This window comes from Pongo abelii, chromosome 3 (genome assembly GCF_028885655.2).
Source record: "Pongo abelii isolate AG06213 chromosome 3, NHGRI_mPonAbe1-v2.0_pri, whole genome shotgun sequence".
Lineage (NCBI taxonomy): Eukaryota > Metazoa > Chordata > Mammalia > Primates > Hominidae > Pongo > Pongo abelii.
In genome coordinates this window covers 2,747,232-2,769,379 of record NC_071988.2, presented here as the reverse complement: position 1 = coordinate 2,769,379, position 22,148 = coordinate 2,747,232, and the positions used below count along the sequence as shown (strand labels likewise).

The following is a 22,148-nucleotide window of genomic DNA, read 5'->3' as shown; positions in this document are numbered from 1 at the left end:
TGAGATAGAAGGTCCCTGAAAAAAAAATTTTTTTTTTTTTTTTTTTTTTGAGGCGGAGTCTCACTCTGTCACCCAGTCTGGAGTGCAGTGGCACGATCTCGGCTCACTGCAAGCTCCGCACGCTTCCCCCCCCTCCCCCCCCCAAGGTTCATGCCATTCTCCTGCCTCAGCCTCCTGGTAGCTGGGATTATAGGCGCCTGCCACCACACAGGGCTTTTTTTTTTTTTTTTTTGGGTATTTTTAGTAGAGATGGGGTTTCACCATGTTAGCCAGGATGGTCTCGATCTGCTGACCTCATGATCCACCCACCTCGGCCTCCCAAAGTGTTGGGATTACAGGCGTCAGCCGCCACACCCAGCCGAATTTTTTTTTGAGACAGAGCCTTGCTCTGTTGCCCAAGCTGGAGTGCAGTGGCATGATATTGGCTCACTGCAACCTCTGCCTCTGGGGTTCAGGTGATTCTCCTGCCTCAGCCTCCCAAGTAGCTGGGACTACAGGTGTGCGCCATGACACCCAACTAATTTTTGTATTTTTAGTAGACATGGGGTTTCACTATGTTGGCCAGGCTGGTCTTGAACTCCTGACCTCGTGATCTGCCTGCCTGGGCCTAACTGCTTTGGCTAGAACCTCTAGCACAATGTTGAATAGAAACTGCAAAACAGATAACTTCACCTTGTTCCTGATCTTAGGGGGAAAACATGCAGTCTTTCACCACATTAAGGATGATATTAACAGTGAGTTTTTTGTAGATGTCATTCTTCAGGTTGAGGAAGTTCTCTTCTATTCACACTTGGTGAAATGTTTGTATTGTGCAAAAGTGTTGGATTTTGTCATGCTTTGCATCTATTGAGATGATCGTGCAATTAAAATTTCTATTAATATGATGTATTACATTAATTATATGTTGGATATTGAACCACCCTTGCATTCCTGGGATTCCACTTGATCACAGTGTATATTTCTTTTCTTATATTGCTGGATTTGGTTTTCTAGTATTTTGTTGAGGAATTTTGCATCAATATTCATAAGAGATAATAGTCTGTAGTTTTCTTGTGATGTCTTTGTCTAGTTTTGGTATCAAGGTAATACTGGCTTCACAGAATTAGTTGGGAAGTGTTCCTTCTTCTATTTCTGAAAGTTTGAAAAATTGGTTTTAATTCTTCTCTAACTGTATGGTAAAATCCAGCAGTGAAGAATTCTAGGCTTGAGCTTTTGTGGGTACTTTTTCCTGTTTTAAATTACTATTTCAACATCTTCACTCATTATAGGTCTATTCAGATTGTCTATTTCTTCTGGAGTCAGTTCTTGTAGTTTCTTCCTGTCTAGAAATTTGTCCATTTCATCTGCTATGGTTTATATGTTCATATGTTAGAACTTAGTGCCCAAGGTGATAGTATTAAGAGGTGGGGCCTTCTGGGAAGTGTTCAAATCATGAGTGCTCCATCATCATGAATGGGATTACAGCTTTTATAAGAGGTTGAAGGGATCACCTTAATTCCCCTTTTTGCCCTTCTACCATATGAAGATACAGCAACAAGGTGCCACTTTGGAAGCAGAGAGTCCTTACCAGACACTGAATCTGTTGGTGCACTTTGCTCTTGAACTTCACAGCCTCCAGAACTATGAGAAATAAACTTCTATTATTTATAAATTACTCAATCTGTGATATTTGGTCATAGCTGCATGAATGGACTAAGACATCATCTAAATTACCAAATTTGCTGGCATATAGTTGTTCTAGTATTCCTTTAAAATCATTATTATTTCGGTGTGGCCAGTTCTGATTCTAGTAATTTGAATCCTTCTCTTGTCAATCTTGCTAAAGATGTCTATTTTACCTTTTTAAAACTTTTGGTTTTGTTAATTTTCTCCATTATTTTTGCATCCTCTATTTCATTAATTTCTAATTTTTATGATTTTATTCCTTCTGCTTACTTTAGGCCTAGTTTGCTCTTTTTCCAGTGTCTTAAGGTGACAAGTTACTTTATTGATTGGAGATCTTTCTTCTTTTTTAATATAAACATTTTCAACTTCTGGGATGTGTGTTACTATTTTTCAATTTGGGATGTTTTCGGCTATTATTTCTTTGAATATTTTTTTTCTGCTCTTTGCTCTCCTTTTGATATTCCCATTACACATATGCCGGTATGCTTAATGGTGTCCCACATTTTTCTGAGACTATTTTCATTATTTTTTTCTCTATGTTCTTTGGCTGGCAAAATCTCCATTGGCCTATCTTCAAATCCACTTATTTTTCCTTCTGCTAATTTTAAAATTTAGGCTGCGTGCAGTGGCTCATGCCTGTAATCTCAGCACTTTGGGAGGCCAAGGTGGGCGGCTCAACTGAGGTCAGGAGTTTGAGACCAGCCTGGCCAACATGGTGAAACACCGTCTCTACGAAAAATACAAAAATTAGCCAGGCATGGTGGTGTGTACCTGTAGTCCCAGCTACTGGGGAGGCTGAGACAGGAGAATCACTTGAACCCAGGAGTTGGAGGTTGCAGTGAGCCGAGATGGTGCCACTGCACTCCAGCCTGGGTGACAGAGCAAGACTCCATCTGTCTCTCTCTCCACATATATATGTGTGTGTGTGTATATATGTGGGTATATATATACACACACGTAACTTTTCAGATTTCATAATTTCCATTTGGTTCCTTTAAAATAATTTCTATATTCATTTGATGCAGCCTTATTATATCATTGTTTTCTTTCTACTACCCACTAGTATTCAGCCTATGATGTTGTTCCTCAGGGTGTGTAGCTTTGCGTATGCCCACAGTCACCCTGGGATGACACTCATTTTGGTAGAGTTCTCTTCCTCTTTCCCTGACCACATTCAGCCGTTAAACCACTAATTGCCAATTCCATTGTTTTCAACAATGCCCTGGGGCACCATGCTCTACAAACAAATCCAATCAAATTCTGACTCCTTTGAAGAGATAAGTTTCTGGGAACACTGTGTGATATTCGTTCTGACCCATGGATGCCTCCTCCCAGCTCTTTTCTTCCTCAGTTATCTCCTGCAAACTATCTGGCCTATAGCTGAGCCTGCATCTTGTCTCTCTTCCCAGGGTTTCATGGCCTCCACTGTTTCTGAGTGCCTTCAGGCTTCAACCTCTTCATTCTTTGTTGCAAACGAAGTCAGTTTCTTTGGGAAGAGATTAGGAGCTATCTGTTTTACTGCCTGTTTCTCTACCCAGGCAAAATCTCTGAGCAGGGCTCAGAGCTGAGGGTGCAGAAAACAGTAAGCTTCTCAATACAACTGTTCACCGTTAATGTTTCCTTTCTAACTGTTGTTATTGTTTCATTTCATGACTATTACAGGTTGAGTATGCTTAACCCGAAAGGTTCCAAAATTCAAATCCTTTTGAGTGTTAAGATGATGCTCCAAGGAAATGCTCATTGGAGCATTTTAGATTTCAGATTTTTGGATTAGAAATGCTCAATTGGTAAGCATGATGTAAATACTCCAAATCCAAAAAACTCTGAAACTGGACACACTTCTGGTACTGAGGATGCCAGATAAGGGATAAGGGATACTCACCCTGTGCTACTGTGTGAGTCAAAAATGTGAGGCTCCCTTATGGCGGCCCCACCCTCCCCAACAGGGGAGTGATGTCATCAGGAACCCCAGGGGCTCCCATCAAGTCAGGGACCCTGGAGCTGGATGTCCTACAAGCACCCTGGGATGCTGGAAGGATGAGTGGTTTCCAGGGAAATAGAGGAAGATCCTTCCTGGCAAGGGCATGGCCAGGACAATGGCTGGGAGCCTGAGGGCCAAAGCTAGCAGGTGCAGGTCAGGGGCCAGAGCGGGCAGAGCTGTGAAGCCGCAGGTGGGGTTGCCATGGAGGTGATGGGCGTGCCCAGAACTGGGCATGTGGGGTGGGCGTCTGAGGGTCTCTAGGTCCCAGCATAATGCTTAGTGTGTCGGGGCACCGAGTTCCCCATCACCACTCAGGGCCGTGCAGTTCCCCTCAGCAACAGGCATGGTTCAACACAGTATAAAGGCTGTCCATGGGCAGAGCAGGGCAGGCCCAGTCACTGGGGGCCTGGGCAGGCAGCTTCCCCATAGGGCAAAGCCCGGGCCTGGGCCTTTCCCCAGCCCCCACCGCAGCCAGAAGAGGCAGCGGCTGGAGTGCCAGGGGCCTGCACTGGGGTTTCAAGGACACTACTGTTGCTGTGGTCATGGCCTGACCTGCTTCACTCTCTGCCCTATCATCCCACGAACAAAGGAATGTTCTCTTCCTCACACCTGGAAAAAAAAAAAAACAAGTGAGGAGAGCTCCTCATGCTGCACCTCCCCTGGCTGGTGACCCTTTTCCAGCTGTTGTGCAATCTCCAGAGTTCTAGGACCTGCTGTCCCCACCTCATTCTCCTGCAAACCAGTGCCTGAGCGGGGGTGCCCTGGGCCTTGTCTCCCCTGACCTGCCTCGAAGCCTCCTCACCCCCTCTGCCTTCCTGGTTCCACGGCTCGGGTCCCTATCCCATCTACTCACCCCTGCGGGGCCCTCACACAGGCTCTGTCCATGAACAGCAGTCTCCAGTTCCAGACCTCTCACCTGGGTGGCTGGTGGGCATCCCAGACTCACTGTCCAGAACTGGGTCTCCAGTCCCACCACCCCAGTTCCAGACCTCTCACCTGGGTGGCCGGTGGGCATCCCAGACTCACCATCCAGAACTGGTCTCCAGTCCCACCTCCAGGCACACAGCGCAGGTCTTCACCTCTTTCTCCTACCTGCGTCCTGTCCACCAGGAAATCCTGTGGCCTCATTGTCCGATACCTCCAGAAGCTGGCCCTCCCTACCCTCTCCCCAGCCAGGCCCTGCCCTCTTCACCTTCACTCAGGGTGAAGTCATACTCTGATGGGGCACACAGAGACAGGCTGAACATGCGGCTGGGAGAAGTAGGAGTTACCTAGTGTTCTAGGTGGTAAGAAGTAACCAGGATGCAGCTCCTTGGGAGCTTTCTGTCTCCGGCTGCCTGCTCTGCCTGGCACACAGAGGATGGCGGGGGCACCAGGATCGCTGAGCTGTTGCCTGGAGAGACCTGGGACCTGCTCCAGGGTGGTGCCCTGGCTCCCCATGGTGGACACGTCACCTGTACGCCCTCTCCCACTATCCCCCCACTCCCCCAGCAGAAAGAAGCAGCCGAGGTCTCCTGCTGTACTAATGTATTCCATCTTTCAAAAAGAAAGACATGATTTTAATATTACTTAACAATATGTTAAAAAAGTAGCCAGGCAGGCCTCCGTGTTAATACAGTCGTACACTCTATAACAGACTTGATGGTGTGAGTACTGGGTGGGCTTGTTTTTAACTTTCTCGTTCTGCAAGGGATCTTACACAAGCTGGCTACAAGTCGGGGGGATCAAACACAAACAGCGCAATGTGTACACTCGGAGACAGTAGATTGTGGAGAACAAAGGAGGCCTGCCCCGCCCAGCCCGCCTAGGGTGGGACGCAGGGGCACAGGAGAGCTGAGTGACGGCCGATACCCCGGTGAGGACAGATGACAGGACAGGGCGCAATGCAGAGGCAACGGAGCCACGCGGATGATGCAAACTCCTATCTGGCCACGGCCCAGGCCTCCGAGGCCGCGGCGGTGGGAGGACTTGGCGGGAACTACTGTTCCAATCCGACAGCACAGAGCTACAATCGAAGGAGTCTCACGCACAGACTACACGCACACGAGCTAACAGCGTGGGCCGAGCATCAACTTCTCGGTCTGGGGTTTCAGGCAGCACCAGCTCTGCACAGCCCTTGGCAAGCACCACGGCTCTGGGGCGCCAGCGAGGGGCGTGGCTCTTGGGGTGGTGCAGCCTGGCCTGCCTCTCGCGTGTCCCTCTCCAGGCAGTCCTCATTCAGTGGGCAGCAAAGGTGGCTTTTTTCAAGCTAAAATTGGACCAGTTGATAGACAGTCTTTGTCGGGTCTGTCTAGCAGAATCCAAGCAGAACCTGCAAAGACAAAAAGCCAAACAGTCACTGAAGGAAGCAGCCCACAACCAAGCTGGTGCTTGGCAAAGCCCATCACGCTCCTGTTCTTGCCAGAAACTCACTGCGGGGTCAGGGTTTTAGATTCTCGGTGAGGGGCACGGTGTCAAGGGTCCCCTCCAGGCCCTGCCACAGGCTGCACTTGAGAAGGGGAAAGGATTCGGGAGGAGGAGTGGGTGGGCGGAGGGAGTCCTGAGAAAGAAAAGAAACTTTTAATGTGAGAGCTGTGAGCCCCCTTAAATTACCAGGCCCAGGCAGGGTGTGGTGGCTCATACCTGTAATCCCAGCACTTTGGGAGGCTGAGGAGGGCAAACCACTTCAACTTAGGAGTTTGAGACCAGCCTGGGCCACATGTTGAAATCCTTTTTTTTTGAGACAGGGTCTCACTCTCTTGCCCAGGCTGGAGTTCGGTGGCAGTTTCGGCTCACTGCAACCTCCACCTCCAAGGTTCAAGCAATTCTCTGCCTCAGCTTCCTGAGTAGCTGGGACTACAGGCATGCACCACCACACCCAGTTTTTTTTTTTTTTTTTTTTTTTTTTGAGGAGTTTCGTTCTTGTCATCCAGGCTAGAGTGCAATGGCGCGATCTCAGCTCACTGAAGCCTCCGCCTCCCACGTTGAAGTGATTCTCCTGCCTCAGCCTCCCAAGTAGCTGGGATTACAGATGCCCGCCACCACGTCCAGCTGATTTTTGTATTTTTAGTAGAAACAGGGTTTCAGCATGTTGACAAGGCTGATTTGTACTCCTGACCTAAAGTGATCCGCCTGTCTCGGCCTCCAAAAGTGCTGAGATTACAGGCGTGAGCCACCGTGCCTGGCCACACCTAGCTAATTTTTTATTTTTTTGAAATGGAGTCTCTGTCGCCCAGGCTGGAGTGCAGTGGCGCGATCTTGGCTCACTGCAACCTCTGCCTCCCGGGTTCAAGTGATTCTCCTGCCTCAGCTTCCCAAATAGTTAGGACTACAGGCGCGTACCACAATACCCAGCTAATTTTTGTATTTTTTGTAGCTTCTTCTCTGGCCAAGAAGCTTTTCTTTTTTTGAGACGGAGTCTTGCTCTGTTGCCCAGGCTGGAGTGCAGTGGTGTGATCTCGGTTCACTGCAACCTCCGCCTCCCGGGTTCATGCCATTCTCCTGCCTCAGCCTCCCAAGCAGCTGGGACTACAGGCACCTATCACCACGCCCGGCTAATTTCTTCTATTTTTAGTAGAGATGGGGTTTCACGGTGTTAGCCAGGATGCTCTCAATTTCCTGACCTCGTGATCTGCCCGCCTCGGCCTCGCAAAATGCTGGGATTACAGGCGTGAGCCACCGCGCCTGGCCACCAAGAAGGCAGAGGCCTCGAAAAAATTGTATACACATATATCCTAAATATCAGCTTCTAATTAAGTCAACTTTCAACTCTAAAGCTGTTTAAAAGCATTTCTGTGTCAGGTTTTAGCCGGGCAAATAGTCAACATTCTTGTTTCTTGGTTTTTCCTTCCTGAAACTGACACCAAGAAGGAGATCTGAAGCTGGGCACGGTGGCTCATGCCTGTTTTCCTACTACTTTGGGAGGCTGAGGTTGGAGAATCACTTGAACCCAGGAGTTTGAGACCAGCCCGTGCAACACAGTGAGACTCCATCTTTACAAAAAGTAAGAAGTTAGCCAGGAGTGGCAGTACACATATGTGCCTGTGGTCCCAGCTGCTTGGGGCTGAGGTGGGAGGATCCTTGAGCCTGGGAGGTCAAGGCTGCAGTGAGCTGTGATGGTGCCCCCGCACTCCAGCCTGGGTGACAAAGGTGAGACCCTGTCTCAAAAATAATAAAGTCTTGCTGTGGTGGCTCAGCCTATAATCCCAGCACTTTGGGAGGCTGAGGTGGGTGGATCGCTTGAGCTTACAAGTTCAAGGCTAGCCTGGGCAACATGGTAAAACCTCATCTCTACAAAAAATACAAAAATTAGCCAGGTGTGGTGGCGCACACCTGTGGTCCTAGCTACTCGGGAGGCTGTGGTGGGAGCATGGCTTGGGCCTGGTGGACAGAGGCTGCAGCGAGCCTGTTGCCGGTGGCAGGTACCTGAGTTGCCGGCGGCGAATCCGTGCGTGTCTGCAGCAGCCTCAATTATTGCCTCCTCAGATGAAAGAATCTGACCAAAGGCCATAAGGCAGAAGAGACTGAGGCAAGTTTTAGAACAGGAGTGGAAGTTTATTAAAAAGCTCTAGAGCAGAAACAAAAGGAAGGAAAGTGCACTTGGAAGAGGCCAAGTGGGCAACTTGAGAGGCAAGTGCCCTGTCTGGCCTCTGATGTAGGGTTCTAGGTGTTGGCATACTTCAGGGCCTTGTGTCCCTTCTCCCGATTCCTCCGTTGGGGTGGGCTACCTGCACACACACAGTGGCCTGCTAGCACTTGGGAGGGAGCACGCATAGTGTGTTTACTGGAGCGTGCACATGCTCACCTGAGGCGATCTTCCCTTCCCGGTGCAAAGTACCTGGAAGGTCACACACTGGTTAAACTCCACCATTCTGCGCCTTAGTGCACATGCTTGAGTCCACTTGCCCAACTCCTGAGATTTTATCGGGAAGCTGCTGATCACCAGCTTCGGTTTCCCTGATGCTGGCTGTGACCAATTATTATTTTACAGAGGCAGTGTGACAACTGCCTAACCATCACCTGATGGTCACCTGACATCCCTGGTGGATGGAGGAGGCCCTCCCCTGCCCTGCTCATGCCTGACTAGCTACCCACTGTAACAAGCTGAGGATGCGCCACTGCACTCTGGCCTGGACGGATAGAACCAGACTTTGTGCCCCCACCAAAAAAAAAAAAAAAAAAAAAAGTTTTGGATGTGGAACATATTTGCTTATTAGAGGTCTAGGGTAATCACTATTTAAAGCTGTTTGTCTTTGAATGTTTTAATAAACTTTCCTTTCTGAGTATATGGTTTCATTTAGCTTAGGAGAAGGCTAAACAAAACAACAAAAAACCCCTATCATACTCTAAATATAAATGAGAAATTTATAATCATTCAAGGGCATACCTGCACAAATGACTCAAAGCCAACACACACAGACATGCATGAGACCAAAATTAAGAATCCCTTTATGGCTTTAACCAAGGTCCCTAAAGAGGGAACAAAATTTCAGCCCCAGGCCCCTCTCAAGAACAGCTTAAAGAAAGTCTTGCTAGCTGCGAATAGGGTGCAACCCACATCTGTCAGGCCATATTTTCTAAGGTCTCAGCTTCTCAGCTGACAGTCTATGCACAAATGCCAGGTGGAAGATTTAAAGAGACAGGAAAATAGAAAAATGAAACTGCCCATGGGACTAGTGCCAAAAATCAGGAAAATGAGGGAAGGTAAACCTATGGGGTTGGGCTGGGGAGGTAGCTCATGCTTGTAATCCTAGTACTTTGGAAGACTGAGGTGGAAAGATACCCAGAGGCCAGCCTGGGCAACATAAAGAGATGCCTTCTCTACCAAAAAAAAAAAAAAAAAAAAAAAAAATTGGGCCGGGTGCGGCAGCTCACGCCTGTAATCCCAGCACTTTGTGAGGCCGAGGTGAGGTGGGCGGATCACCTGAGGTCGGGGAGACCAGCCTGACCAACATGGAGAAACCCTGCCTCTACTAAAAATACAAAATTAGCCAGGCGTGGTGGCGCATGCCTGTAATCCCAGCTACCCAGGATGCTGAGGCAGAAGCATCGCTTGAACCCGGGAGGCGGAGGTTGCGGTGAGCCGAGAGCGTGCCTGGGCAACAAGAGCAAAACTCCATCACAAAAAAAAAAAAAAATTTTTTTTTTTTTTTTAATTAGCTAGGCATGGTGGCGCATCTGTAGTCTCAGCAATGAACTGTGATCAGGCCACTTCACTTCAGCCTGAACTGAGACTATTTTTAAAAAGTCTTTTGGGGTTTAAAGTCTGCTCACAGATTCCTCTGCCCCACTGGCACCATCTGTGGGCTGCTGAGTAGCTGTCTTCAGTAAAAAAGGATTTATGTCCTACCTTTAGGCAAACATAGGAGAGGTGGAGAGAGCCCCTGCACTGTGTCTTCAGCTCAACAATACCCAGTATTTGAGAGAGCAATATTTTAGTTTCCTTTAGTAGAAAAGATGACAATTGGGTATCCCAAATGGTCAAGAGTCATAAATGATTTTAAGTAAATTCAAATTAATTCCTATTAGTGGTTATCCTAAGCTAAAGGTATCCATTGAGGAAAGAAATCTGTAGTGGCTCTAAGGAACTGTAACTTTGTTTCAAATCCAGTCTCAGCGGGAATGCTGCTTAACTAATTCCCTGGATGACAGAGTGAGAGACTGTGTCTCAAAAAATAATAAATAAATAAGTAAGTAAGATTTACATCCTTAAGTGACTGAGAGCACTCTCTAAAACAAACTTCCAAATCTCTTGAGGGCCAGGGAGAGAACTCACCTTCATGCACCAGTTTAAAACTAACAGCAATTGGTCACAATTTTTTTTTTTTTTTTTTTGAGACGGAGTCTTGCTGTTGCCAGGCTGGAGTGCAGCGGTGCGATCTCGGCTCACTGCAACCTTTGCCTCCCAGGTTCAAGCAATTCTCCTGCCTCAGCCTCCCGAGTAGCTGGGACTACAGGCGAGCACCACCACGCCCAGCTAATTTTTGTACTTTTAGTAGAAACGGGGTTTCACCATGTTGGCCAGAATGGTCTCTATCTCTTGACCTCGTGATCCACCCGCCTCGGCCTCCCAAAGTACTGGGATTACAGGCGTGAGCCACTGCGCCCAGCCGGTCACAATTTTTTTTTTTTTTTTTGAGACGGAGTTTTGCGCTTGTTGCCCAGGCTGGAGTGCAATGGCACGATCTGGGCTCACTACAACCTCCTCTTCCTGGGTTCAAGAGATTCTCCCGCCTCAGACTCCAGAGTAGCTGGGATTACAGATGTGCACCACCACACCCGGCTTTTTTTTTTTTTTTTTTTTTTGGTATTTTTAGTAAAGGTGGGGTTTCACCATGTTGGCCAGGATGGTCTCAAACCCCTGACCTCAAGTGGTCCACCTGCCTCAGCTTCCCAAAGTATTGGGATTACAGGCATGAGCCACCGCACCTGGCCTTGGTCACAAATTTAAGGAGGAAAAAGGTCTGAATTACAATAGGAAGCAGCAATTTAAAAAGCATGCTGTGTAATTTAGGCCAAAAGAAATGAAGCCACAGGAGGCAGGGAGCCAAACTGCCAGTACCGGGACCCGGATCCCATGCTGTGAAGCAAGGCCAGAGAAGGCAGTTTTCCTTTTCTTCCCCTGAAACCCAAATCTCTTGCCTCTTTAGAAAGGGAAGGGGGTTAGAAAGAACAACTTAAGTTTTTAAGAAAAAAGAACAAATTAGGAGAGGAGGTGATTACAAAAGCTGTTTGTCAGGGCCAGGCTTGGTGGCTCATGCCTCTAATCCCAACGTTTGGAAGGCCGAGGCAGATAGATCACTTGAATCCAGGAGTTTGAGAGCACCCTGGACAACATAATGAGGACTGTCTCTACTAAACATTTTAAAAATTAGCTGAGGCTGGGCGTGGTGGCTCACGCCTGTAATCCCAGCACTTTGGGAGGCTGAGATGGGCGGATCACGAGGTCGGGAGATCAAGACCATCCTGGCTAACACAGTGAAACCCCGTCTCTACTAAAAATACAAAAAAAATTGCCGGGCATGGTGGTGGGTGCCTGTAGTCCCAGCTACTCAGGAGGCTGAGGCAGGAGAATGGCGTGAACCTGGGAGGCGGAGCTTGCAGTGAGCCGAAATCGCGCTGCTGCACTCCAGCCTGGGCGACAGAGCGAGACTTCGTCTCAAAAAATAATAATAAAATAAAAATAAAAATAAAAATTAGCTGAGATTGGTGGCCCACGCCTGTAGTCCCAGCTAGTCAGGAGGCTGAGGTGGGAGGATCAAGTGAGCCTGGGAGGTCAAGGGATCAGTGAGCCAAGATCATACCACTATACTCCAGCCTGGGTGACAGAGCAAGACTATTGCCTTTAAAAAAAAAAAAAAAAGTTGTCAAGAATTCTCATTGCTTTACAGAAATTATATTGATAGTGATTGGCTATAAACTGTTGAACTATAGGATATGAGTTATCCCTATGACAACATTAAGAGATTAATTTACAGCTACTTTGGCCACACTCTATCTAGAATCTATACAATACAGTAGGTGGATTACTCAGCTTGAGGGGGGGGAGCGGGTAGGATGTGCCTGCTCTCACATTTCACTGCCTCTCTGGATGTGATAACTTTTTTTTTTTTGGAGACAGGGTCTTACTCTGTTGCCCAGGCTGGAGTGCAGTGGTGCGATCACAGCTCACTGCAACCTCGACCTCCTGGGCTCAAGCGACCCTCCCCCACCTCAGCTTCCCAAGTAGCTGGAACTACTACAGTAGTGTGCCACCATGCCCAGCTGATTTTACTTCTTGTAGAGATGACGTCTTGCTGTGTTGCCCAGGCAAGCACCTTATATATATATATATATATATATATATATATATATATATATATATATATACAGTTTTTAAATTTAATTAAAAAATAGAGACAGAGCCAGGTGCAGTGGCTCACGCCTGTAATCCCAGCACTTTGGAAGGCGGAGGTAGGTGGGTTACCTGAGGTCAGGAGTTCGAGGCCAGCCTGGCCAACATGGTGAAACTCTGTCTCTACTAAAAACACAAAAAAATTAGCTGGGCATGGTGGCAGGTGCCTATAATCGAGGCTACTCAAGAGGCTGAGGCAGAAGAATCGCTTGAATCTGGAAGGCGGAGGTTGCAGTGAGCCGAGATTGCAGCATTGCACTCCAGTCTCGGTGACAAGAGCAAAACTCCATCTCAAAAAGTTAAAAAAAAAAATCATAATAAAAAAACCTTCTCAGTTGACTGAATTCCTCTCTTCAGTAACCCTTGATAATGATATGCACTTTCTCAGCCCGCTTTTCTTTTTGTTGACATGATTTCTGCCAATAATGTAAAGCTTCATTGACTGGAAAGCTTAAATTCTTTCTCTATCCTCTGTTTTGTTTTTGAGACAGGGTCTCACTCTATCTATCCCAAGCTGGAGTGCAGCGGCACAATCACAGCTCACACCTCAAACTCCTGGGCTCAAGTGATCCTCCACCTCAGCCTCCCAAATAGCTGGGATTACAAGGTGTGAACGCCGTGCCTGGCTTATTTCAGATAAACAAAATATTAATAATTGCTTATTTCTTAGGTTTTCACTATAATTTAAGGTTACTAAAAGTTAAAATTCTGACTAACATGGTAACTCAAAGTAGAGATAAGCAGGAAAACAGTTCTATATATAAAATATATAAGAAAAAGTAAGATGTGTTTTGGTAAGGAGGGTTATAAGAACAACATGAGGATGTGGTTCTGTCAAAGGAAAAAGTGATTTTGACTACTTTAGAGGTTATTTAAAAGTGGTCTTAAGCTGAAAAAAAGATGGAAAAGAAAATAAATGAATACAGAAAGTTGGGAAAAGGAAGTGAATGGGAAAATTCTAAGAGGTTATAAAAGATTTATGGAAATCCTGTGTGGTCAAAGCTGATTGAAATTGGATGGATCTGTTTAAAAGATTTTACTACAATTAATAGTAATACACTGATGCAACTGGGTTTCTCTTTTCAATAAGATTTCATGTAGTATTAATAAGAGATAATAAAATATTTTGTCAATTATCTTTTGAGTAAGCTGAAAAAAAAAAAAAAAAAGACATTCTGTTGGCCTCATGCCATTTTCATTATGTCTTCTGACTGTTGAGAACACTTGAGTCTCAGGCAGGGGGTGGTGGCGCACGCCTGTGGTCCCAGCTACCCAGGAGGCTGAGGTGGAAAGATCACCTGAGCCTGGTGGTCAAGGCTGCAGTGAGCCCTGATTGCACCACTGCCTGGACAACGGAGTGAGACCCTGCCTCAAAAAATAAAAATAAAAATAAAAATAAAAACCCAAAAACCCCAACCCTCCAAAACCAGAGTCTTCTATCAAAACATAAAGGTTTTTGCTTTTTGAAACCTCTGAATTATTAGTTTGGTTAAATGAATAACTTCTTTTGTGATGATCTTATTTTGATATCAAGTGTTTTAAACCTTTGATATGTGACATACTTCCTAAAATCAAATTTTAAATTCTAAATTAGTCTTTTTTACTTCAAACTTTTTTTTTTTTTTTGAGACGGAGTCTTGCTCTGTTGCCCAGGCTGGAGTGCAGTGGCATGATCTCAACTCACTGCAACCTCCGCCTCCTGGGTTCAAGCAATTCTCTGCCTCAGCCTCCCGAGCAGCTGGGATTACAGGCACCCACCACCACGTCCTGCTAATTTTTCTATTTTCAGTAGAGAGGGGGTTTCAACATCTTGGCCAGACCGGTCTTGAACTTCTGACCTCGTGATCCACCCGCCTTGGCCTCCGAAAGTGGGATTACAGGCGTGAGCCACCGTGCCTGGCCTAAAGGATACTATTTTTTGGTTTGAGACAGACTCTCGCTCTGTCACCCAGGCTGGAGTACAGTGGGGTGATGTTGGCTCACTGCAACCTCTGCCTCCTGGATTCACGCCATTCTCCTGCCTCAGCCTCTCGAGTAGCTGGGACTACAGGCACCTGCCACCACACCTGGCTAATTTTTTTGTATTTTTAGTAGAGGCAGGGTTTCACCGTGTTAGCCAGGATGGTCTCGATCTTCTGACCTTGTGATCCTCCCGCTTTGGCCTCCCAAAGTGCTGGGATTACAGGCGTGAGCCACTGTGCCCGGCCTAAAGTATACTTTTGTAAGCAAAACTGAAACACTGGACCAGGTGTGGTGGCTCATTCCTGCAGTCCCAGCACTCTGGAAGGTCTGAGAATCCTCTGAGCTCCAGAGTTCCAGACCAGACTGGGCAACATGGCAAAACCCTGTCTCTTACTTACTTATGTATTTATTTGTCTCCAAACTTGAATGAAACCTGAAAATGGTTATTACTGTCACCCATCTATTAGGTTTAGTTATGGCTGCTTAAACTGCGGCTTATTTATTCAACCACAAACATTCGTGAATGCCCAACAGCGTTCTTGCCTTGCAGCCTCTATGAGACTGATCCCCTCACTCCCCCAAACTGGAAAGGCTGTGTCACCTCCCAGAATCCACATTCTCTTTCCCTGGCCCCAGCTGGTCAAGCCCTGAGTTTGTGATGTTACCTTCTGCCTCTGCTGTCCCCTCCTAACTCTGACAATCACTAATCCTGTTTCCATTAGTGCATGTGTGACCCTGTCCCCCGAGCCCCTTCTCGACACAGCAGCTGGAATAGAATGCTCAAGAACATCAACCACATTCCTGCTCCACGCCATTCAGGGAAGAAATCCAATCCAAACCATCGCACAGCTTCAACAGGTTCTTGCAGCACGGGCACAGAACTCACGCTGCTCTCTAAGGTCCCAGGCCCAGTGTGACCTGGCTTTGTCCCTCCCCACACCACTTGCACCTGAGACACAGTGGCCTCTGCATCAAGCCTGTTTTGTCAACTGCAGACTACTACGTGAGACATGCACACGGTGTCTAACACACAGGACAGCCACATAACCAGCATGCAGAATCCTGAGTCACAGCACCCCCAGGTCACAAAACCTGACACTGCTAACCATGGTGCCGTGCTGTCCTCTCCCAAGAGGTAGCCACTGCCCTAGTGTTTGGAGTAATTAGTTCACCATAGTTCTTGGTAATTTCATGACTTCTCTATGGCATCCTAAATGTTAGTATGGTTGTGCTGTGTGGCCTCGTATAGAGGGAACTGTACTGTACGTACATGGTCTTACAGCTTCTTATTTCACTCAACGTTATGTCTGTGAGAGTTCTCCATGAGGTGACAATCTGTTCGTCTTCGCTGCGGTATGAACACACGGCAGTGAACAGACAGATGCTGCTGCTTGCCTCACGCTTGCCCCGCCCCTGGGACATGCAGGAGAACCTCTAGTCATGCACACAAGTGTGCAGCTGTTTGTTGGGTTGCATGGGAGGCACAACTTCAATTTTGCTAGATTCTGCCAAACTGTTTTCCAAAGTAATTTAACAGTTATGCTCCCCGGAGTGGTGGTTAGGGACTCCCGTCATTTCACACCTTCCTCCAGCAGGAGAGAGGGAGGGCTCACTAGCTGCAAACCCATGAAGCAGCAGCACCTCCTCTGGTCTTGCCATGAGGCTCCTTGGTCAGGCTGAAGACCTCTTTGTAGTTTACTGGACAAAAGCTTGCTGTGGGATCCTAATGGTTTGCCTTTTGTTTTAATTTTTTTGGAGAAAGGATCTCTCTTATTACTTAGGCTGGAGCGAGGTGGCGTAAGCATAGCTGACTGAAGCTTCAAACTCCTGAGCTCAAGGGATCCTCCTGTGTCAATTTCCTGAGTAACTGGGACTATAGGCATGTACCACCATGCCTGGCTTTTTTTTTTTTTTTTTTGAGACGGAGTCTTGCTCTGTTGCCCAGGATGGAGTGCAGTGGCGCGATCTTGGCTCACTGCAAGCTCCGCCTCTCGGGTTCCCGCCATTCTCCTGCCTCAGCCTCCCAAGTAGCTGGGACTACAGGTGCCCGCCACCACGCCTGGCTAATTTTTTGTATTTTTAGTAGAGACGGGGTTTCACCGTGTTAGCCAGGATGGTTTCGATCTCCTGGCCTCGTGATCCGCCTGCCTCGGCCTCCCAAAGTGCTGGGATTACAGGCGTGCGCCACTGCGCCTGGCCCACACCTGGCTAATTTTTAATTTTGTTGTAGAGTTGTGGTCTATGTTGTCCAGGTTGGTCTCAAACTCCTGGCTTCAAGCCATCCTCTCGCCTCGGTCTCCTAAGCACTGGGATTACAGGTGTGAGCCACTATGCCCGGTCCTTGACAGCTTTATGATACTAACCCTTCCTATCTTTGGATAATGAATCTCTGTGGTTTAGATCTTCTTTAATGTTTTCCAATAAAGTTTCAGTCTTTTGTATACAAGTCTTATGCAACTTTTGTCAGATTTATCCGTGGATACTGAGAGATTTTGGTGCTATTATAAATGCTCTTTTGAGCTACATTTCTAATTATTTGTGGTGTGGGTGTAGAGAAAAATTACTGTTTGTTTTTTTTTTTTTTTAAGACAGAGTCTCGCTGTTGCCCAAGCTGGAGCACAGTGGTGCATCCTGGCTCACTGTAGCCTTGATCTCCTGGGCTCAAGGGATCCTGCCACTTCAGCCTCCTGAGTAGCTGGAACCACAGGTGCATGTCACCACACCTGGCTAATTATTTTATTTTTTGTAGAGACAGTATCTCGCTATGTTGCTCAGGCTGGTCTCAAACTCCCGGGCTCAAGTGATCCTTCCACCTCAGCCTCACAAAATGTTGAAATTACAGGTGTGAGCCACCGTGCTCTGTTTAAAAACAAAAAACAAAAGCAAGTAACTTCTGTACTGATCCTACACAGTTAGCCCCTTGCTGTTAAGTTCTTTTATATTTCCTATGTAGACAATTAGATCATCTGTAAAATTGAGTTTTAGTTCCTCTTTTATACTCCTTTAGCCTAGGAATTACAATTTAAGGTTGAATATAAAATACTTTCTTTTTGAAATCTACTGATCCATGATCATATGGCTCTTGTTTAATATATTAATGTAGCAACTAACATTAGTGGATTTTCTAGCTGGGTGCGGGGGCTCACACCTGTAATTCTGGCGCTTTGGGAGGCTGAGGTGGGCAGATCACTTGAGGCCAGGAGTTCGAGACCAGCCTGGGCAATGTGGCGAAACCCCATCTCTACAAAAAGAAAAAAAAAATTAGCCAGGCATGGTGGCATGTGCCTGTAGTCCTAGCTACTTGGAGGGCTGAGGTGGGAGGACTGCTTGAGCCTGGGGAGGTCAAGGCTGCAGTGAACAGTGATTGTGTCATGGCACTCAAGCCTAGGTGACAGAGTGAGACCCTGTCAGAAGGAAGGAAGGAAGGAAGGAAGGGAGGGAGGGAGGGAGGGAGGGAGGAAGGAAGGAAGGAGGAGGATTTTTTTTTTTTTTTTTGAGACAGAGTGTCTCTCTGTTGCCCAGGCTGGAGTACAATGGCGCAATCTTGGCTCACCGCAACCTCCGCCTCCCAGGTTCAAGTTATTCTCCTGCCTTAGCCTCCTGAGTAGCGGGGATTACAGGCATGTGCTACAACGCCTGGCTAATTTTGTATTTTTAGTAGAGATGGGGTTTCTCCATGTTGGTCAGGCTGATCTCAAACTCCCAACCTCAGGTGATCCGCCCACCTCGGCCTCCCAAAGTTCTGGGATTACAGGCGTGAGCTACCACACCTGGTCAATAAAGTGGATTTTCTAATATGAAACACTATTTGCGTTCCTGGGATAAACCAACTTCGTCATGGTATACTGCTTTTTAAAATACACTGCTGGATTTGGTATATTGTTTCTTTTTTTAAAAAATTACACCGATGTAGGTATGAGAATATTTTTGAGACGAAGTCTTGCTCTAGTTGCCCAGATTGGAGTGCAATGGCACGATCTCAGCTCACTGCAACCTCTGCCTCCTGGGTTCAAGCAATTCTCCTGCCTCAGCCTCCTGGGGAATATTTTCTTTAGGATTTTTGCATCTAATATGAGCGAGATAAACCTGTGATTTTTCCTTTTTTCTGGTATTGTTTTGGGCAGATTTTGGTATCAGAATTTTACTTGTCTCATAAAACAAAGTAGGGAGTATTCATTTGTGTGTGTGCTGTCTCACTCATTTAAATTCACTGGTAGTTTGCTCAAGACTGGATAATCCATTCTTTGAAAGTCTGAAAGTTCGGTAGAACTCTCGGTAAAACTGTTAAAATGTAGTTTTCTCACTGAGACTTACAGCTATTGTTTTCATTTCTTTAGTAGTTATTGGACCATTCAGGCTATTTTTACCTTGGGTTGATTTTGCATTTCATAGTTTTAAAGTCAATTGTAATGAAGTTGTTCCCAGTGTTCTCTTATTTTAATCTCTCCAGTATCTGTAGTTATTTCCTCCTTTTCACTTATATATTTACAAAATTAAAAAAAAATTTTTTTTTGAGACAGGGCTCTCGTCACCCAGGTTGGAGGGTAGATGCACCACCATCTCGGCTCACTGCAATCTCCACCTCTCAGGCTCAAGCCATCCTCCCACCTCAGCCTCCTGAGTAGCTGGGACTACAGGCGCATGCCACCATATCTGGCTTACTTTTTTTGTATTTTTTGTAGAGACAGGATTTCACCATGTTGCCCAGGCTGGTCTTGAACTGACCTCAAGTGATCCGCCTGTCTTGGCTTCCCAAAGTGCTGGGATTACAGGCATGAGCCACAGCACCCGGACAAAACATTTTTTTTTTTAATTACAGACATTTTCAAACACACACAAAAACGGATAGTATAGCATAATGAACATAGCCATCACCTGACTTTGATAATTATCAACATCCTAATTCTTCTTCCATCTAATTATGCTATTTTTTGTGTCCTTTTTTCTCTATTATTCTTAATCTGTCTCCTAAAGATTTATTTGGTGTTTTCAATCAATCAAATTTTAGCTTTGTTGATCTTCTCTACCAAATCTTTGTTTTCTATTTCATTATCTCTCTTATCTCCTTCTTTATATATTCTTTGGGTTTATTCTATTGTTCTTTTCCTAATTTCTCAAGGGAAATCTTTAACTCATTATGTTTCAGCATTCATATGCAATGTTTTAATTATCTTTTTAGTTCTGTGTATTTAAAAATTTTGACAGTCTGGGCGTGATGGTTCACACCTATAATCCCAGCACTTTGGGAGGCCAAGGCGGGTGGATCACCTGAGGTCAGGAGTTCGAGATTAGCCTGGCCAACATGGTGAAACCTCGGCTCTATTAAAAATAAAAAAATTAGCTGGGCGTGGTGGCGGGCACCTGTAATCCCAGCTACCAGGGGAAATTTTTTTTTTTTTTTTCCAGACAGGGTCTTGCTCTGTTGCCCAGGCTAGAGTGCAAGTGCCGTGATCATAGTTCACTGCAACCTCAAACTCCTAGGTTCAAGTGATCCTCTGGCCTCAGCCTCCTGAGTAGCTTGGACTACAAGTGCATGCCTGGCTTTTTTTTTTTTTTTTTTCTCTGAGACAAAGTCTCTCTCTGTAGCCCAGGCTGGAGTGCAATGGTGCTATGTCAGCTCACTGCAACCTTTGCCTCCCAGGTTCAAGCGATTCTCCTGCCTCAGCCTCCTGAGTAGCTGGGATTACAGGCACTTGTCACCACGTCTAGCTAATTTTTGTATTTTTGCTAGAGACGGGGTTTCACCATGTTGGCCAGGCTGGTCTTGAACTCCTGACCTGATCAAGTGATCTGCCTGTCTTGGCCTCCCAAAGTGCTGGGATTACAGGCGTGAGCCACCAGGCGCAACCTCTAGTCCAGTTTTGTTGTTTTTATTATAATACAAATGCACGCTTGATCACACCTATAATCTCAGCACTTTGGGAGGCCGAGGTGAGTGGATCGTTTAAGGTCAAGAGTTTGAGACCTGCCTGGCCAACATAGCAAAACCTGTTTCCACCAAAAATACAAAAATTAGCCAGGCATGGTGGCAGGCCCCTGTAATTCTAGTTAGTCAGGAGGCTGAGGCAGGAGAATCGCTTGAACCTAGGAGGTGGGGATTGTAGTGAGCCAAGATCACACCATTGCACTCTAGCCTGGGTGACAGAGAGAGACTCTGTCTCAAAAAATAAAAAAATGAAATAAATAGGCTGGGCGCAGTGGCTCATGCCTGTAATCGCAGCACTTTGGGAGGCTAAGGCAGGTGTATCACCTGAGGTCAGGAGTTTGAGACCAGTCTGGTCACCATGGTGAAACCTTGTCTCTACTAAAATACAAAAATCAGACGGGTGTGGTGGCGGGCGCCTGTAATCCCAGCTACTCTGGAGGCTGAGGCAGGAGAACTGCTTGAACCCGGGAGGCAGAGGTTGCAGTGAGCTGAGATCGTGCCACTGCACTCCAGCCTGGGTGATAGAGCGAGATTCCCTCTCAAAAATAAAATAAAACAAATATAATTTTGTTGCCATTAATAATTCACATAGTAGTTAAAACATTATAGAACATAGCACTGATAAAATCTGCCCATCAGGAAAACAGCAAGTATGTAAAATGTGACTTTTCTTCTTAAAAGCACACCACTCCAGTGTGTTCAACCACCAGCATATGTGAGGGGCACCTGGAAGGCTTTCAAGAACATAGATGCCGGCCCCTTCCCACAATCTGATCCGACAGGTCTAAGGAGGGGCCTGTATCCCCAGGAGACGCTGCTGGCCCAGGACGCTTTGACAGCCACCGCCTCACAAGTGCAACAGCCAGTTGGCGGGGAGGGGTGGGGGGAAGCCACTGCCATCAACTGTTTTTCTAGCATGTGAGGGGGAGGAGAAGTGACTGTATGAGTGTTGGGAGTATGGGAGGGGTGTGTGTGGCTGGCCTGTCCTACTACAAGGCTCTTCAGTAGCCAGGTTGCCTGGCTTGCTTGATGTAACTTCGTCCAAGACAGCTAGAAGTGCCATGGAAAGACAGAAAACCAAACACGTATGGCAAGCACACAGCCACCACGGTTTCAGACACACAGCCTCCACATTTACCTTTTGAAATATTCCACTTCCCTCTCTGTCTCATCCATATCCACACTGTCTAGGTCAATATCTTTAGGTAGAAAGACATCATCTGTAAAATAAAAGAGAAGCAGAAAGTCAAATTACAACAGCAGGCTATCTTATCAGAACAGAAGAAATCATTTGGCCTCGCTCAATTTAAACAACTTCAAAAATTGTAAATATTTTTTCTAAAATGAGATTTTACAGAAGGCCAAAGGAGGACAGATATCTTTGGTGTGCTTATGAACACCCAGGTCTGACCTGGAAACTGCGGAACTCACATGTCCACTAAGCAAAGCAACTGTGGCTTCAGGTCCCATTAGAAGACATGTTTGCTAGAACCTAGACTCCCCATGTGACTGGTCATTACATGACAGGCAGCTCATCAGAGAGCCCTTTAGCAAGAAGACTCCCAGAGATCTAATTTGCGCGCAAGCCCAGGGACTGCCCTAAGTCTCCATTAGAGTCAGGCAGAGCACAGCTGCCAGCAGAAGCTCCCCAGGGGGCAGGCCCATGTTAAGGAAAGGGCTGTCCCTCGAATGTGCCCTTGACAGGAAGAGGACCCAGACATCAACCCTACAGGAAGGTGGTT

At 46.6% G+C, this 22,148-nt stretch overlaps 1 protein-coding gene across 7 annotated transcripts in view; it reads right to left on the bottom strand.

Annotated features, from left to right (window-relative positions):
• Positions 1–5,158: 5,158 nt before the first annotated feature.
• The window catches only part of FAM193A (family with sequence similarity 193 member A), a 195,569-nt gene continuing 178,579 nt past the window's right edge, over positions 5,159–22,148 (bottom strand). For 5 of the 7 annotated variants that reach the window (XM_063723274.1, XM_054554918.2, XM_063723270.1 and 2 more), the window contains 2 exons: positions 21,545–21,626; positions 5,159–5,957 (listed from right to left, as the gene is read on the bottom strand). In XM_063723274.1, coding sequence (XP_063579344.1) covers positions 5,864–5,957; positions 21,545–21,626 — 176 coding nt within the window. In that variant the 3' untranslated portion in view covers positions 5,159–5,863. Of the gene's footprint in view, positions 5,958–21,544; positions 21,627–22,148 lie in introns of those variants that run through there. The other 2 variants (XM_063723272.1, XR_008524955.2) reach the window with 2 other exon arrangements.